General features: G+C 41.9%; 1 protein-coding gene across 1 annotated transcript; it reads right to left on the bottom strand.

Annotated features, from left to right (window-relative positions):
• Window positions 1-14,688: 14,688 nt before the first annotated feature.
• Window positions 14,689-16,220, bottom strand: LOC118563629 (trace amine-associated receptor 13c-like). The gene is made up of 2 exons (XM_036138712.1): window positions 16,051-16,220; window positions 14,689-15,803 (listed from the first exon to the last, which is right to left on the bottom strand). Exons 1-2 carry the CDS (start codon window positions 16,218-16,220, stop codon window positions 14,984-14,986), a joined length of 990 nt encoding a protein of 329 aa, XP_035994605.1. The 3' UTR covers window positions 14,689-14,983.
• Between the last annotated feature and the right edge of the window lie 3,601 nt (window positions 16,221-19,821).

Here is a 19,821-nt window from a genome sequence, read left to right as displayed (position 1 = left end):
AAATCAAGAATAGAATTTAAAATTCTCCTTCTAACGTATAAAGCCCTTAATAATCAAGCTCCATCATATATCAGAGCTCTGATTACCCCGTATTTTCCTAACAGAGCACTTCGCTCTCAGACTGCAGGTCTGCTGGTGGTTCCTAGAGTCTCTAAAAGTAGAATGGGAGGCAGATCCTTTAGCTATCAGGCTCCTCTCCTGTGGAACCAACTCCCAGTTTTGGTCCGTGAAGCAGACACCCCGTCTACTTTTAAGACTAATCTTAAAACTTTCCTTTTTGACAAAGCTTCTAGTCAGAGTGGCTCATGTTACCCTGAGCTATCTCTATAGTTATGCTGCTATAGGCTTAGACATCAGTGTCATGATTTGTCTTTGGATGAACCCGGACACAGCACGCACACACAGAGCTTGTTCTTGAAGTGAGTTTTATTGTACAGAATGATGGGTAAATGACGAGAGGAACCAGAGTCTTTATGGACGGAGGTGAAGGGTGCGGAAGCTGGCTGTCAGGAGGAGCACGGGGAGACTGACCGGGAGGAGACTCTGATGCGGAGTTGCAGAACTGGAGAGCGTGGAACCGAGTTGCAGGACTGAAGAACGTGGAGCTGAGTTGCAGGACTGAAGAACGTGGAGCGGAGTTGCAGGACTGAAGAACGTGGAGCGGAGTTGCTGGACTGAAGAGCGTGGAACCGAGTTGCAGAACTGGAGACAGACTGAGACTGAGCTGGAGTGAACACTACGGGCCGGCAACGAGAGCAGAAAGAGGTATGTTTAAATAAGGGTGGAACCAGGTGGAAGCAGTTGCGGGTTAATTGCAGCCTGCCAGGTGGAACCCATCAGGCTGCGCAGTAACGAGAGAGAGGGAGAGAGGCTCAGCATGCAGCCTTTAAGCTGCATCCTGACAATCAGGGCCTATTTTTCTCACTCTACTGATTTCTAGTTCTCCAGATTTGCATTGCATTGCATTGAAATGACATTTCAGCTTATAACTTTTTGTTCTCTCTTTTTTCTTCATAGTAGGTACACCTGGTCTGATGTTTTGTTAACTGTGACATCATCCAGAGAAGACGGCTCACCCGCTATTACCATCTAATGTAGAACAGATTACTGGATCAATGTGAGCTTCTGTGCTTTTTTGTCTGACTTGTTGTGTCGCACAACCAAGATGGCGCTGCGCAGGCAGCAGCCAGTCACATCGGCGGTATCCCTTCTTTTCCTACTTTCTCCTTTTTATTGTGTATTCTGGATTGCTTGTATATTATTGAATACCGGATCGGGTATTCTGAGCGTAGATGCCCTGAAGAAACAAACTTTTGGGACTCTAGTGATTATTTTTTTGTTACTTTTGGCACATTTCGATGCCGCGAGTGGAGACCCCTTTGTCCGCGACTCTGATCGTCCCTTGATCTACACGAGGAACCAGCTTCTCGGACTACGTGACTCCTTACGCTGCGGCCCTGCTCATCACCACGCTGACAAACTATACATCCCTGCAGAAATACGGAGGAGGCGGAGAGGATGTCGGGGCGGGAGGACGAAGCGGAGGAAAGGTTATTTACCATCGGTTGTCACGTGAAACGTTAGATCTCTAAGGAACAAGACCGAGGAACTCACAGCACTAACCCGTTTCCAAAGTAGCTACAGAGACGCTAGTATTATGTGCTTCACGGAGACGTGGTTAGATGGATCTGTCCCGGACTCAGTGGTCTCACAGGACGGCTTTAAACTTATCCGTGCGGACAGAATTTTGCGGGGAGCGGAAAAAAAAGAGAGGGGGAGGGCTGGCAGTGTTTATGAACGAGAGGTGGTGTAACGCGGCCCATGTTCACGTGAAGCAGCAGATATGCTGCTCGGATGTTGAACTTCTCGCAGTGAGTTTGAGACCTTATTACTTGCCGAGAGAGTTCGGCCACGTGATCATGCTCTGTGTTTACATCCCTCCTTCCACGGACGCCGCCGCCGCCGCGTGTGAGCGGATCCACGCCGCTGTAAACAATCTGCAAACACAGCACCCCCGCTCTCTCCTGCTGATCACAGGGGATTTCAACCATGCCTCCCTCCGCTCCACCCTCCCCACGCTCACCCAGTACGTCACGTGTAAAACAAGGGACAATAAAACGCTGGACCTTTTTTATGCTAACGTTAAGGACGCTTACACCTCCGCCCCCCTCCCCCCTCTGGGACGCTCAGACCACAACCTCGTCTATCTGCTCCCCCATTACATTCCACTGGTGAGGAGACAAAAGGCACAGAAGAAGTCAGTGAAAGTTTGGTCAGACGAAGCCAGTGAGAAGCTGAGAGATTGTTTCAGACTGGAGCATGTTCCAAAGCTCTCATGGAGATGACATCAACAGCCTGACTGAATGTATCACTGCCTACATGACCTTCTGTGTGGAGAGCATCGTGCCATCACAACGGCTACGATGCTTTCCAAACAACCCCCGCTAGGTGACCCCTAAGCTGAAAGTCCTCCTGAACCCGAAGAAGAGGGCTTTCTACTCAGGGGACAGAGAGGAGCAGCGTAGAGTCCAGCGGGTGCTCCAGTGGAGGATCAGGGCGGCAAAGAAGGATTATGGGAAGAAGATGGAGGAGCAGCTGGCGCAGAACAACGTCAGGGATGTGTGGAGAGGTCTGAAGAACATCTCCGGCTTCGGGCAGAGGACCAGCAGGGCTGCAGACGGTGACACCAAGTCTGCAGATGAGTTGAACACATTCTTCACTCGGTTTGACTCCCCCCACATTGGCTCCCTCCCTGCCATCAACTCTCTACACGTCTCCAACCACCAGCCCTCCAGAGACCTACCATCCCCCCCACCGCCACTCTCATCAACCCCCGACCCATCCACACCTTCAGCCCTACCTTCCTCCCCCCTCACAGTCACACCAATGCAGGTGAGAGGACAGCTGACGAGGCTGAAACAGAGGAAAGCCTCAGGACCGGACGGCATCCCCCCCAGGCTGTGCAGATGAGCTCTGTGAGGTCCTCAGCTACATGTAAAACCTGAGCCTCAGCCTGGGAGTGGTGCCCACCCTGTGGAAGACCTCCTGTGTGGTTCTGGTTCCCAAAACACCGCACGCCAGGGAACCGGCCCACTTCAGACCAGTTACTCTGACCTCCCACCTGATGAAGACCATGGAGCGCCTCATCATAGCTCACCTGCGCACCGTGGTGAGCCCCACCCTGGACCCGCTGCAGTTTGCCTACTGGCCCAACATCGGAGTAGAGGATGCCATCATCTACCTGCTGCAGCGGGCGCTAACCCACCTGGAAACCACCGTGAGCGCTGTGAGAGTCATGTTGTTTGACTTCTCCAGCGCTTTCAACACCATCAGACCGGTGCTGCTGAGGGGGAAGCTGGAGGACGCTGGGGTGGACAAACATCTAGCTGACTGGACCATGGACTACCTCACTGACCGCCCCCAGTATGTGCGGCTGCACGGCTGTCAGTCAGAGGTGGCACTCTGCAGCACCGGGGCCCCCCAGGGCACCGTTCTGTCTCCCTTTCTCTTCACCCTCTACACCTCGGACTTCACCTACAACACGGACAGCTGCCATCTTCAGAAGTTCTCTGATGACTCGGCCATTGTGGGCTGTGTGTCTGAGGGGAACGAGCTGGAGTACCGGTCGGTCATCAGGGACTTTGTGGACTGGTGTGAGAAAAACCATCTGTGCTTAAACACCAGTAAGACCAAGGAGATGGTGATTGACTTCAGGAGAAGACCCCCACCTCACTCACCTGTGAACATCCAGGGGCAGGACATAGAAACTGTGGAGAGTTTCAATTACCTGGGTGTTCACGTCAACAATAAGCTGGACTGGACTCACAACACCGACGCTCTGTATAAAAAGGGCCAGAGCCGCCTCCACCTCCTGAGGAGGCTGAGGTCCTTTGGTGTGAGCAGGCCCCAGTCATAGAAGTCAACCCTTCTATGACTCTGTGGTGGCCTCAGCCCTCCTCTACGCTGTCGTCTGCTGGGCTCCTGGCAGCACAGAGCGGGACAGAAAGAGGCTGAACAAGCTGGTGAGGACTTCTGTCCTGGGCTGCACTCTAGACTCTGTGGAGGAAGTAGCTGAGAGGAGGGTGTTGTCCAAGCTCACATCCATCATGGACAACACCTTTCATCCCCTGCACCAGACTGTAGTGGAGCTGAGCAGCTCCTTTAGTGCCAGACTTAGACTTCCTGTCTGTAAAAAGGAGCGCTACCGCAGGTCATTCATACATGCTGCTACCAGATTATACACTGCTGCACTGTAACCATAACTGTAATAATTAATGTGCAATAACTAATGTGCAATAATCTATTTAATACACTGTACTACAAACTGTGCAAAATCCTAGATGATGAGGACGGCGACGGGGCGAGCAACACGAACAGAGGGCAGGACACAGAAGAGAGAGAGATAGATCGAGGAGATTAAGACAGACACAGACAGACAGACAGAGAGAGATGAGAGAGAGACAGACAGAAGACAGAGAGAGAGAGAGAGACAGAACACAGAGCAGACAGAAGACAGAGAGAGAGAAGAACAGGACAGAAGACACCACAGCAGATAGAGAGAGAGAGACAGACTAATAGAGATAGAGAGAGAGACAGAACAGGAGATAAGGAGAGATGAGACAGACACAGAGAGTAAGAGAGAGAGACAGGACACAGAGAGAGTAGGAGACATACAGAATATAGATAGAGATAGAGACAGACACATATGATAGTATATACATACACATATATATAGATATATATATATATATATATATATATATATATATATATATATATATATATATATATATATATATATATATATATATATATATATATATCTTATATCTCTGCTCTGTCTTCTGTAAACCCCAGTCGGTCGAGGCAGATGACTGTTCATACTGAGCCCGGTTCTGCTGGAGGTTTTTCCTTCCCGTTAATGGGTGGTTTTTCTTTCCATTGTCGCTTTATGCTTGCTCAGTATGAGGGATTTCAGCAAAGCCATGGACAAAGCAGACGACTCTCCCTGTAGCTCTACGCTTCTCCAGGAGTGAATGCTGCTTGTCGGGACTTTGATGCAATCAACTGGTTCCCTTGGATCTGACATAAAACATGGTACATCACTGCATTGAATTAAAGTAATTCAATGTGTCAGGGTTCTCTGTTTTCCATGCTCTCTAACTCTATTTCACAGGTGGCTGCAGTTGACGGGTGGGCGTGGCCCGCACCTGCGGCTCATCAAGGAACCTCGTCTCAGGCTTAAAAGGAGTGCACAGACAGCTGGATGACGTCAGAGTGTTACCCTGTCGTGGTATGCCTAGGCCACAGATCTGTCTCCCAAGCTTCGTACCCATGAGTTTTTGGAAACCCTGTTTTTGGACTAATTCTGTCTGTCTTCTCCAGTTTGTCGTGTTTTGGATTTATTCACCTGTGTTGGCTCCGTGCTCTGAGGACCAGTCATCCGAATCCCCGCCACTCAGATTTTGCTCTGGCATCTCCTCTCATACTCCCTTGGTGGTACCAAGCCGGGCGTGAGAACCCCCTTCCTGTATTCACCTCGTTCATCAGTCACACTCTGGTTCTTCCATCTGCTCCTCCAGCCTGCCGCCGCAGCGATGCTGTTTGGGCCCCCCGCCTGTATAACATCTGTCAGCCCTCCTGTCACTCAGCCACCACCTTCCATCAGAGAGTTACAGTCACAGAGTTCCTTTTTCACTCCACCCCGGACAGGTCTCCCCATCCAAACGGTAAGCGGCGCCACTTCAAGAACATTTCCCCCTGGTTCGATCCTATATAAACATATCCTCTTTTTTCCCGCAGTGGTTCCAGCTCTGCCGTTCAGACCTCGCCTGTCGCACACAGCTTCTCCTTTTGTTGAGCCTTTAAATAAACATCATAAAACTGTTCCTGCTTCCGTCTGTGTCTGCATGTGGGCCAAACACTTAAAAATCATGACACAATGACTGTACATGTTTTAAAGGTAATATACTACAGAGCATTATGACAATAATGATAGTATTTGTGAAGATATCCACCTGTATACATCCTCGTAAATCACAAGATTGTTTTTGATGGGCATGGTAGAATGTGAAACAATTTTGCTGCTTTAGGGGGAGATTAGAACACCATTTTAACAAAAATGTATTTAGAATGACTTAATTATACATAATTTCAAAAATAACCATTAAGCAAACAAATATTGCAGCTTTGTTTTCATTTGCCTAATTTAATTTAATGCATATATAAAGGGGAAAATATAACCGTGTACAGTTATTTATAGTGGAGACAACGAGATTAATCTTCGGGCTCCATTTGCTTGGCTTCACAGCAGCTTCACTGTCTCGGTTGCTAGGCAACAGGAGTAACGGCAAGTTAAGGGCGAGTCAACGAAGGACCCAGCCCACGTAGACCGGGTCCTTCAAAGGATGCAGCCCCTTAGGTTTCCTTCACTCCGCTCATCGCTCAACTTGCATCACGCTCTGCTGAAATCACTTCACTGAGTCCGCACACTTCAAAATAAGAAACGTGCACATTTATTTAAGTAAAATGACACCTTAATCAAAAGAAGAGATGGAAAGTTAAAGTACGTTATTTGAACTGTAGCTTCGTCAGTAGAATTTAAGTATGCCTATTTAATGTAATCTAACCTTTTCCCAAGAAGAAAGCTTAGAGAGAGGTGGGAAACCCTGGCACGATTTATCCCAAACTCCGTAACATTATAAAGTTCAAACGGTAAGCCTATCATTACCAAAACTGTACTTTTTAAAGCACAAGAATTACCTGACGTTGGAGTTCAAGGTATGGCTGATGGAGCTCTCTTAGGTGTTTTCCAACCTGACCCTCTCCTGCATGCAGCCCCAGTGAAGACAGATAGCCGATCACGAACTTCCTGCCATATGATGGTCCCGTCTGTCACAGAATTACACATTTACTGTCGGTGTATGATATAAATATAATATTTGAAATATACAGTGGAAATCTGGATGATTACGATAATGAAATCTGAAACTTACCTCATATAAAAAGACCCTTGAAACAGAAACTATATTTTAATATATTTAATCTGAAAGGCAGAATGATATTGTCAGAGTTTTGTTTACCGACGAACTCAGGAAGCGCACACAGGACTAAAGTTTAAGAGTTTTATTTAAATGAAGTATGCTGGGTGGTGAGTGATGAAGACCGGAGGTTCAGGACTGCAGAAGGTCAAGGATGTAGGTGATGGCAGGAGCTGACGGCCCGGAGAGAGAGAGTCCACACTCGCTAGATGCTGCTCGGCTAGCAGGCCTCATAGAAACACCAGGACTCAGGGCGGCTAGTCAGGTTAGCAGTTCTCAGGAGACACCAGAGCACAGAGCAGGGCTTCACCAGAGCAGCTTGACAGGTTAGCAGTTCTCAGGAGACACCAGGATACAGAGCAGAGCTTCAACAGAGCAGCTTAACAGGTTAGCAGTTATCAGGAGACACCAGGGCACAGAGCAGAGCTTCACCAGAGCAACTTGACAGGTTAGCAGTTCTCAGGAGACACCTGGACAAAGAGCAGAGCTTCTCCAGGAATGAACAGTAGAACACAAATACTTACTGAGGGAGTGGTGGATAGCAGAAGACGGCCCAGTGCTGAACTGAAGGCAGAGGGAGGTTTAAATAGAGCACTTCACAGGTGGAACAAGGGTCTGGCTAATTGACTGGTAAATTGTTAACAGGTGTGACTGACTGCTGAGGAGGTGAAGTGAAGATGACAGAAAATAACTGATGACAATGAAAACTAACAATAAATAAAGTCAAACCAAACCCGCATGAGATGAAAAAATCAAAATAATGAAGTCAAACCAGAACTATACCATGACAGATATTTACAGCTTCAGTACCGGACTCTCATACAAAAACAATGCGAGACGGGTAGATTTCTGGATGCTCAAGAGCGCCCAACTCTTGTTTACATCAGTTTAAATGGGTGAGCAAAACCTGCTCAAGACTGGTCGATTCCCCCTATGCTGTCTTCCAGGATCCACGTCACCAATAGGCGGAGGGCTTGGCTCCAGGGATATCCACGTCAAGTGATAACACGTCCTTGGACAATTCATGAATAATTCACAATTCAGCATTTGTCACTCAATTATCTACAATTTAGGGTTCAACTAATTGAGCAAGGCTTGTTTTAATTCAATTCAATTCAATTTTATTTATATAGCGCCAAATCATGAAACATGTCATCTCAAGGCACTTTACAAAATCAAGTTCAATCATATTATACAGATTGGGTCAGATTATACAGATTGGTCAAAAATGTCCTATATAAGGAAACCAGTTGATTGCATCAAAGTCCCGACAAGCAGCATTCACTCCTGGGGAACCGTAGAGCCACAGGGAGAGTCGTCTGCATTGTACATGGCTTTGCTGCAATCCCTCATACTGAGCAAGCATGAAGCGACAGTGGGAAGAAAAACTCCCCATTAAGGGGAAGGAAAACCTCCAGCAGAACCGGGCTCAGTATGAACGGTCATCTGCCTCGACCGACTGGGGTTACAGAAGACAGAGCAGAGACACAACAAGAGAGACAAAAAAGCACAGAAGCACACATTGATCCAGTAATCTGTTCTACATTAGATGGAAGTAGCGGGTGAGCCGTCTTCTCTGGATGATGTCACAGTTAACAGAACGCCAGACCAGGTGTACCTACTATGAAGAAAAAGAGAGAGAACAGAAAGTTAAAAACTGAAATGACGACAGTCATTTCAATGTAATACAATGCAAAACTGGAGAACAGTAGACTGAAGAACAGTAGAAATCAGTAGAGTGAGAAAATTAGACCCTGATGTCCTCCAGCAGCCTAGGCCTATAGCAGCACAACTATAGAGGTAGCTCAGGGTATGAGCCACTCTAACTATAAGCTTTGTCAAAAAGGAAAGTTTTAACATTAGTCTTAAAAATAGATAGGGTGTCTGCCTCACGGACCAAAACTGGGAGTTGGTTCCACAGGAGAGGAGCCTGATAGCTAAAGGATCTGCCTCCCATTCTACTTTTAGAGACTCTAGGAACCACCAGCAGACCTGCAGTCTGAGAGCGAAGTGCTCTGTTAGGAACATACGGGGTAATCAGAGCTCTGATATATGATGGAGCTTGATTATTAAGGGCTTTATACGTTAGAAGGAGAATTTTAAATTATATTCTTGATTTAACAGGAAGCCAATGAAGGGAAGCTAAAATTGGAGAAATATGATCCCTCTTGTTGATTTTCATCAGAACTCTTGCCGCAGCATTTTGGATCAGCTGAAGGCTTTGAACTGCATTTTGTGGACTTCCTGATAGTAAAGAATTACAATAGTCCAGCCTTGAAGTAACAAATGCATGGACTAGTTTTTCAGCATCACCCCTGGACAGAATGTTTCTAATTTTGGCGATATTCCGGAGGTGAAAAAAGGAAACTCTGGAAACCTGTTTAATATGGGATTTAAATGACATGTCTTGGTCGAAAACAACACCAAGATTTTTAACTTTATTACCAGAGGCCAAGTTAATGCCATCCAGATTAAGTGATTGATTAAGAACTTTATTTTTTGAAGACTCTGGCCCAAAGATTACAACTTCTGTCTTGTCAGAATTTAAATGCAGGAAATTTAACGTCCTCCAGCTTTTGATGTCATCAAGACATGACTGCAGTCGAAGTAACTGATTGGATTCATCAGGATTTATGGATAAATATAGCTGAGTGTCATCAGCATAACAGTGGAAATTAATCCCATGCTGTCTGATAATTTAGCCAATCGGAAGCATATATATAGTAAATAGAATTGGTCCAAGGACTGAACCCTGTGGTACTCCACAAGTGACCCTAGAGTTTGAGGAAGATTTATTATTAACATGAACAAACTGGAATCTGTCCGACAGATAAGATTTAAACCAGCCTAATGCTTTCCTCTTAATCCCTACAGTATGCTCAAGTCTTTGTAGGAGAATATTGTGATCAACTGTATCAAATGCAGCACTGTGAGATCTAACAGGACAAGTATAGACACAAGTCCATTATCTGAGGCCATGAGAATATCATTGGTGACCTTCACCAGAGCTGTTTCAGTGCTATGATGAGCTCTGAAGCCTGACTGAAACTCCTCAAGTAGGTCATTGCTTTGTAAATGTTCACAAAGTTGATTAGCAACTACTTTCTCAAGAATTTTAGATAAGAAAAGAAGATTAGATATAGGTCTGTAATTTACTAACTCATCTTGATCAAGAGATGGTTTCTTAAGTAAAGGTTTAATAACAGCTACTTTAAAAGGCTGTGGTACATATCCATTTACCAAGGATAGATTAATCATGTCTAAAATAGGACCACTGATCAGAGGGAATACCTCCTTAAACAACTTGGTTGGGATTGGGTCTAACATACAGGTAGAAGGTTTAGATGAAGCTAAAATTTTAGATAGCTCAGAAAGCTCTACTGCTTTTAAACAGTTCAGACACTGCGCAGGTTCTAAGGATTCCTCCAACGGTGCCTCACTTACTGAGGACGAGGTAATCATGTTTGGGAGGATGCCAATTATTTTATTTTTAATGGAATCAATTTTATTTATGAAGAATCCCATAAAATCATTACTGCTAAGAGCTAAGGGAATGGATGGATCAACAGAGCTGTGGCTCTGGGTAAGTTTGGCAACTGTACTAAAGAGAAATCTAGGATTATTTTTATTCTCTTCAATTAATGATGAAAAATACGCTGCTCTAACTCTGCGAAGGGTCTTGTTATACAACAATAGATTGTCCCTCCAGATTAGGTAGGATTCCTCTTGGTGTGTAGAGTGCCATTTTCTCTCCAATTTCCTAACATTGTGCTTCAAGGAACGCAGCTCTGAATTAAACCAAGGAGCCAGCTTCCTGTGAATAATCACCTTCTTTTTCAAGGGAGCTACATTGTCTAATGCAGAACGCAATGACGAAGTCATACCGTTTACAAAGACATCTATTTGTGAATTGGAAGAAACAACATTGCTGCCATCTACAGGGCATTTCTGCAATACGGAGGATATTAAAAAGGGGACAGACTCTTTAAGTTTTGATACAGCATTATCCGATAAAGATCTTCTATAATGGAACCCTCTTTTGGGAGTGGAGAACTCAGTTAGATTAAACTCAAATGTTATTAAAAAATGATCAGATAGGACAGGGTTGTGAGGAAATACTTCGCATAATTTCAATAGTTAACTCAAGATTAATCACATATTTTATCTTTTTATTTCTGAAAGTGTAAAAGCCTATTTGGGCATTTTAATATGCAATTTTGAAATAATTGACACTACTAAAAACATATATTTTTTGCTTGTACAAAAAATATATTTTAGTATATTTTTCAGAATTGGAATGAAAACATCTTGGTGCCATAAATGTTAAACTCTGGCCAATAATGGCTTAATTACTAGTCATAATGCCCTGATGTCTACAAAATGTGTAAATGTGTAAAAGTGTGCTGACACTGTAACTCCAGGGTACTTCATTTGGCAATGTGATTCGGCCTTAGTCGGTCAAATACAAAGACAACACATCAATAAGCATTAAGGTATGGTTTATGGGTTGGGTTTCTGCAATGTTATCAGCGTGTAAAAACTCATCTTCAGAACCAATGTCTGCTCGAAATGGTGATGTGCACCACGTAATCTACTTTCAGCAGTTATCACAGGTTATTCCAACCGTAAACTGCAGAAAATACGTGCAGAGTTGCTCTTTCTGCCTTTACTCCCTCGGCTCCTATGGTGGAGGAATGTTTCAGCTGGTTATACTCACTGTCTCTGTAGTACGGCAGCGGCACTTATTTTAGAGCCCAAATAAGCATTTTCAGAAACAAGCCCAAAAAATCTGCAACGCGCAACTCATGAATGTTACAAGTGACATTAGAAAAAAGAAGCCCAAAATCGCATGAAATAAGCGGGCTTGGCAACAGTAAGCGTAGGGCTGTTTTTCTAGTTTCTAGCATTCTTGGAACTACGGAAAGCGCCGAGGGTAAAAAATAACATAGTCCGGAGAGCGCTGCAGGGAAAAAAAAACATTAACGCGAATAACGCGGCTCAAAAAAAATGCCAGTGTTAAGGTCTTACAAAGTTCTCACATTAATAACTCGTTAAAACTGACAGCCCTAGAAAATAATCCTCTTACCGTCATTATCTGCAAAGTAAAATATAAACATTTGGCCTTGGCAATAAGCAGGACCGTTGAGCAGCCGCTCTCGTATCTCTAGTGCTCACATGTCCAAGTGGCGTCAGGCCATAGTGACTTTAGCATAATTTTCCAATAACACATATGTAAATCAAGTGGAGCACTATGGTGAAAGGAGCACTGCTCCACTTGTCAAAGTAAAATCTGTTGGGCTCTCTTTTGCATTAAGACATCAATTCTTAATGCTACACTGCCAAACAGAACATGTTAAAAAACATAAAATACAAAAGCATAGTACAGGGAAGTACAAACACTGAGGAGGATGACTCAAAAGAACATGTTATACAGAATGTCAGAAATATGAGGAAGATATATGAAGAGAACGTTGGAGATAGGCACTAGCAACCCCCGCGACCCCATGAGGGATTAAGCGGGTCAGAAAATGGATGGATGGAAGCTATATGAAGGGAGAATTAGAATGGGTAAAGAAAAGTTTAATAGACATATTGCAAAGAAATGTAGAGAGCAAAGAATAGATTTTTTTAAGGAAATAAAACTGATTAATAAAATTTTATTATATTGTATATACATACTCACTCTTCAGAATTTAAATCGCAACTAACCCCACTCCATACCAGTTGGTGGTGATATGGAAGACCTTAAAGAAGCAAAAAGTAACACTGACACCTTGTGGGTTAAATCGGTACAACAGCTTACCAATAACTTTTAAACAGTGAGTTGTTGCACTGAATTTTTACTTCCACAGGATACGTATATGATGTTGTATTTCAGTTATGTTTTTGGTCTGCTTCTCTTACTGGCTTCCATGTAAACCGGCTATTGTTCTTTTGCAAAGATAAAATACCAACTGCTGCGCTCTGTGTTGGGAACCCTGGGAAATCTCTTAAGATTGGCTGAGGAACCAGGAAGTAAACACAGGCTACACTCTGAACAGAAGTAGTTCCGGACCATACCCCTGGGTTTCATAATAATAATAATAATAATAATAATAATAGTGGGGCGGCGCATGGGTAGTGCTGTTGCCATCCAGCAAGAAGGTCCTGGGTTCAAGTCCTACCCTTGCCCTGGGTCTTTCTGCATGGAGTTTGCATGTTCTCCCTGTGCATGCGTGGGTACCTTGCCTTCCTCCCACAATCCAAAAACATGACTGTTAATTGGTCTCTCTAAGTTCTCCTTAGGCGTGAGTGTGTGAGTGAATGGTTGTTTGTCCTGTTTGTCGCTGTGTTGCCCTGCGATAGACTGGCAACCTGTCCAGGGTGTACCCCGCCTCTCGCCCATTGACAGCTGGAGATAGGCACCAGCACTCCTCGCGACCCCACAAGGGATAGACATGTTTGAAAATTGATGGATGGATGATAATGGTATTTTGGTTGATTTTACAGTAATTATCTTACTTATAGATTCTTTAGCTTCTTTTTTTTTGCGAACTTCCAAAAAACTCAATAATAATAAGAGCTATTGAGATGGGACAAATAAACAATTGCCGTTTCCACCATAATCTGCCTCAGCCGTTATCTCCACTGTAAATCCAGTGACAGAAAGGCCACCTTGTTACAAGAATCAACAGTTGACCCCATATCCAGCTACTTCTCTTTTCTACAGGTGATGTAAGGCAAGGTAATACAAGGCAAGTTTATTTATAAAGCACTTTTCAGTAACAAGACGATTCAGTGTTGTACATAAACAAAACAAAAAACAATCATAAGAAAGAAAAACATTACAGAGACAGAGGGGAAAAACATTAAAGAGGCAAGCACATTGCATTGGATTTGTAGCAGCAGGTCAGATACAGTATAAGACAATTTGGACTCAAACTTCAACCTTAACATTTAAAGGCAACTCTAAACAAATAGGTTTTAATCTTGATTTAAAGGGACAGAGGGTGTCAGCACTTTACAGTCTTCTGGGAGTTTGTGCCAGATACGTGGAGCATAAGAACTAAATCCTGCTGAGACATTAGTCCTTTAATTCCGGATATGTTCTTCAGGTAATAGAAGGCCGACTTTGTAACTGTCTTTAGATGCCTATGCGGGTTTAGATCTGAGAACCACCTGAGGAGATCAGTTGTATACTTGATTTCTTTTTCAAATATGGTGCACCAAAAAGACTGCTGACAGACTATAAAATCCAGACTTTGACAAAAGGCCTTAGTATTGATAAAAAATCCCAATCATGGTTGATATTGTAGAGCTAACTTCTTTGGTCATATAAAAATAAACTAAGTGATTTGTTTCTAAATGTCATTGCAGTTGATTTACCATAAGGCTAAGTAACATGCTGTTATGGTTTCATTATTTCATCATGAATGACATCAGACAATCTTTGTTAGATTTTTTCATATACCATACTGTAGATATGCTTTGACTTTAAAAGTTCAGCTAAGGCCTGATGAAAACATTTGAGAAATTCTACCTTTTTTAACTTATTCGCTATGGCTGAATGACAAAAAATACGTTAATAGATTTCTTCCTTGGTGACTCTGCTTTTAAAAACACATTGATATATTTGTTTATGCTGAAAGTATATCTTATATGACTGAAGCGGACTAAGGCGTATTATATCTCATTTAGTTTAGATATACAGACAAGTTTCACTGTTCAAACACTAAAAACACTAAAAAGAGTTTTATTGGGACATTCCATCACCATTAATCTAATAAATTAACATAATATAGTGGATTCTGCAAACTCTATTCAATAATTTGAAGCAAATTCAACATTGTAGAACCATCCTTGAACTGAGGTTCAAGGATGGTTCCTTGAAGAATAAAAAAAACTCTTAGTAACAATCACATTTTGTTCGTTGAGCTCCGTGTAAAATGCTAAAAGAGGTGACACTAAATATTTCTATTCAATGGGTTTGTATCACGGGAGTTGGGCTTCAGTATTTGAACAGTAACGATTAGTTTAACAGACTTCCTAAACCAGGGATAAAATAAAGCATAGATTATTGGATTTATACAAGAGTTAATGTACAGCAACCAGATCCCAAAATCAATCTCTGCATCAGTTTCTATGTTTTCACCAATAAGAGAGTAGCAAAAATAAGGACAGAAACAAAAGAGAAACACAATCACAACCACACCAAGAGCTGTAGCTGCTTTTCTCTCAGACTTCTTTGCAGTTGAACCCTGCTGGTTACAAGCTGCAGTTTGAGACCTCATAGCTCGAGCCTGAGAAACAGCAACTACAAACACTCTCATATACAGTACTATGATGACTGTAATAGGACCAATAAACGTCAACATAACATCAAAGGTTCCTGGTAAAAGGTCAATAAAAAATACACACTCTCCATAGCAGGAATTGTATTTGTCTGGATATTTTATGCTCTCCTTTACCATCAAACCATTATAGAACATAGAGGAGCCCCAACACAGAATAATACTGACTTGAACCCTTCTGGGAGTGACTTTAATGGGATAAGACAAAGGGTCACAGATGGCCACATATCGGTCCACTGATATAAACACCATGTTTCCTACTGATGCAGATGTAATGATATATCCGGTATAAATAAACATTCCACATACAAAGTTCCCTAAAATCCAGCAGCCTCCCATCTTGATGATTTGAAACGGCATCAGTATCAGTCCAACAAGAAAGTCTGAGACAGCCAGAGACAGGAGGAGCAGATTGGTAGGGGTGTGGAGCTTCCTGGAAAATTAAATATAATAAATTAATAAAAATATGTAATGTTTAAAAATATATAGTTAAAGAGATCAAAATGCAATTTTTAACACTAAATTTGTGTTTTATTCTAGAGCCACGGAATATACAGTAGGCTGTTGATTTAAAAGTAGATAGAGATGCCAATGTCTGGCACCAAATGTGGTTCACATATATTGATTATTACAACAAGAGTTATTAATTAATATACAATTGAATGTTTGAATCACAGTGCCTGAAGTGGGAGACTGAGATGATGACCAACAGGTTGAAAATCACAGTTAAAAGAGAAATGCAGGACAGCAGAATGTAAAGCAAAGTGTTCTCAGCATGATGCTGCAGAGGCTTTCTGCAAGAGTTGTTGAGTTCTGGAAAACAGAGTTCTTCTCCATTGGGAGCTCCCATCATCGAAGAAATCAGTAGAAGAAAGCAAACAGCGAGTTGCTGAACTCTGGTTGCTGGGGGACCAAAGCGGTCTCTATTAAAGCAGCTTCATCTTGCTCCTCCCACTTTGAATCATTAAACAAATTTGTAGCAAGAACATACATACATAACTGTCTCAGAAAATTAGAATATTGTGATAAAGTTCTTTATTTTCTGTAATGCAATTAAAAAACATGAAATGTCATACATTCTGGATTCATTACAAATCAACTGAAATATCGCAAGCCTTTTATTGTTTTAATATCGCTGATTATGGCTTACAGCTTAAGAAACCCAAATATCCTATCTCAAAATATTAGAATATCGTGAAAAAGTATACTAGTAGGCTATTCAACTAATCACTTGAATCGTCTAATTAACTCGAAACACTGCAGGGTTTCCTGAGCCTTGAAAAACACTCAGCTTGGTTCAGTAAACTAAATCACAAGTATGGTAGTGGTTAAGAGACGACATAAGATTCTCACAGTAACTGGTGTAATGACCATGGCATTACTGTCCTTGATTGGCCTGCCAATTCCCCTGACCTGAACACCATAGAGAATTTGTGGGGTATTGTGAAGAAGAAGCTGAAAGACACCAGAGCCAACAATGCAAATGAGCTAAAGGCCGCTATTGAAGCATCCTGGGCATCCATAACACCTCAGCAATGCCACAGGCTGATTGCCTCCATGCCACACCGCATTGATGCACTAATCTGTGCAAAAGGATTCCCAACCAAGTATGGAGTGCATTAATGGACATTTTCAAATGTTTGATTTTGTTTTGCTGTTCTAATTTTACTTGGTCTGAGGAAATATTCTAATATTTTGAGATAGGATTTTTGAGTTTTCTTCAGCTGTACGCCATAATCAGCGATATTAAAACAATAAAAGGCCTGCGATATTTCAGTTGATTTGTAATGAATCCAGAATGTATGACATTTCATGTTTCTTAATTGCATTACAGAAAATAAAAAACTTTATCACAATATTCTAATTTTCTGAGACAGTCCTGTACATACACACATATATATATATATATATATATATATATATATATATATATATATATATATATATATATATATATATATATATATATATATATATATACACATACATATTATGACAAGCCTGTGTTTCAAAACATGATAGAGGTTATTGCAAAAAATACACTTAAGAGCAACTTGTTTTTTAAAGCTGTAGAGTCAATCATCCCGTTGTAGTCAGAGGCTGACATCTCACCTTCCCATCTTCACACACACACACCGCGTCTCAGACACACACAAACTGAACACTGAGACTCAATTTTTGTACTTTGACAGTGATGATATGGATAGGGTCAAATGAGTTGACAAATAAAATGCCGAAAATCCTTTCACATACAACAGACAAAATTCTTTGTTAGAAAGCAGGGCACTATTGCGCTCAATGCATTTATATATGTTACAATTAACTTTGAAGAATATAAAAGAAAAATAATGCCCAATGAAAAGAAAAGGAAAATAATACAGTTTAACACATGCTTAAAAATTTTAATTTAAAGAAGCTTAATAGCAACAGCAATAATTTGACTTCAAACAATTATTTCACAATGTTGTTGGAGTCATCTTTTTAACCAGTATTTTTGCTCTATATCTTTGTCAGCAAAAACAAAAGCTAACTGACTCTATTGTGGCTCACTTCCATATGTTCTTGAAAACATATTGAAAACACATTTTGAGTCAAACGGTAAGCTTTCTTCTGATATATATATATTACATAGTGGTATTACCTGCACCGAAACATTGTAGATTTTACATAACAAACTGCACTTTTTCCATGAAAAGATTTGCATGAAAAGAGTTTTTCAAGCAATGTCTGTTGAAGGACATCTCTTTCACCTTTTCCTTGGAACTTGGAGCAAAATCTCCAGGTGGCAATTCTGTCAGCATTGGTGGGAATGTAGATGACCAAGCTCTCATCCATGCTTGCTATAGCTGATATGTCAGTCTACAAGCACAATGAAATTATGGTTATATCAAAGAGAAAAAAACAGCTCATGTTTATTAATCTTTACAGCAGCATTTATGATTAAATGCATGACATGTTTAAAAAAAATTAAGCTGCGTATCCTTATCTCTATATCTTTTTGTCAGCCAACTTCATTAACATCCATAAAGTACATTAGCAGTCACAGGCGCTGTTTACAGAGTACTTAAACGGTGTAATTCCCATGCCGCACCACTAGTAGCGCTGTGATTTTTTAAGCTCCGCGTCAAATTGCCCAGAAGAAGAAAACAGCGGCTGGTGGAGGACTGATTCGGCTGCAAACTGTTGTAAATAAACCCACAGCTATAGCTGAAAGTCCCTCTAATCAACAGTTAAACCTTGTAGTGTGTAAATGGAGAGTACAAAGGCAACGCAAACCTGTTTTCACCGTGTAAACAGAGCCAGAGACTGTACTACAGTGATGCAAGCGTATCCAGAGCATAGTTGTTAACTATTAATAACTGCCGAATTGATCAGATTTCAAGTAGAGGACTTGCTGTATATGCATCACTTACCTTGTCACTCTTCAGTGCAGAAATACATTCGTCCGACAAATGACGACTTCTTAAAAAGTAATAAAAGCCACCCCTCCGTCTCTCCTCTTCTCCATGACACTCAAATATCCCGCGAGCTGATGCCGGGTTATGTTGCGTTGTTATGAGGAGAAAATTATCTCAGTTTAACAACAGTGTAATTCCCTCCAAGCACGAGCAGACTCAAGTGGTTTCCTTTACTGGTTTATTTGAAGTTGATCTCAGTCTCTAGTACATTCTCTATGTACAAGACAATATAATATAAAACATATACAACTTAATGAATATTAACCGGACAATCACCTTTGAAAAGGATAGAAAATGATAGAATCATCATGTTCGATTATTATTACGTACAATAAGCATAAATGCAGCAATTACACTCCCACCAAATCACACAAATCTTAATGTGGGATTTTCTAAACAATAGTAACTGCAAACATCTCAAACTATTTTTTTTGTTCTACAAACAGATAGATTTGGTTAAACATCAACATCTTATTCTGCCTCAAGCACTTAGACTTAGACTTAGACAACTTTATTTGTCATTTTGTATGCACAGAGTGTGTACAGAAGGAAATTTCGTTGCATACAGCTTTGTAAATTGCAGTAAAAGTAAGATTACAGTTTTAGGTGCAGCAGAGATTTAAAAGTAAACATAGATTTAAAATACAGTATAAAAAACAATTGAAATATAAACAGTGCAGGAGAAGGTCACAGTATACAAACCATTGAATGTGCAGAATTGTGTTGTGCAAGGGCATTTGTGCAAGGATGCTTTTAAGGACTAAGAGTTCGGTAGCATTTATACTGCTAGATGGAGATGCAATGATGCAAAGTGTGCAAATATGCAAATGTTGTGCAGAGTTTATGGGTTGTAGTTCAGCCGTTCAACAGCAGTTCAACAGTCTGATGGCAGCAAGGAAAAAGCTTCTGCAGAACCTGGTGGACCTGCAGCGGATGCTGGAGGGCAGCAGGGAGAACAGTCCATGGGGGGGGGGGGGGGGGGGTGAGGGATCC

The sequence above is a fragment of the Fundulus heteroclitus genome, chromosome 7 (assembly GCF_011125445.2).
Source record: "Fundulus heteroclitus isolate FHET01 chromosome 7, MU-UCD_Fhet_4.1, whole genome shotgun sequence".
NCBI lineage: Eukaryota > Metazoa > Chordata > Actinopteri > Cyprinodontiformes > Fundulidae > Fundulus > Fundulus heteroclitus.
This window is presented reverse-complemented; position numbering and strand designations above follow the sequence as displayed.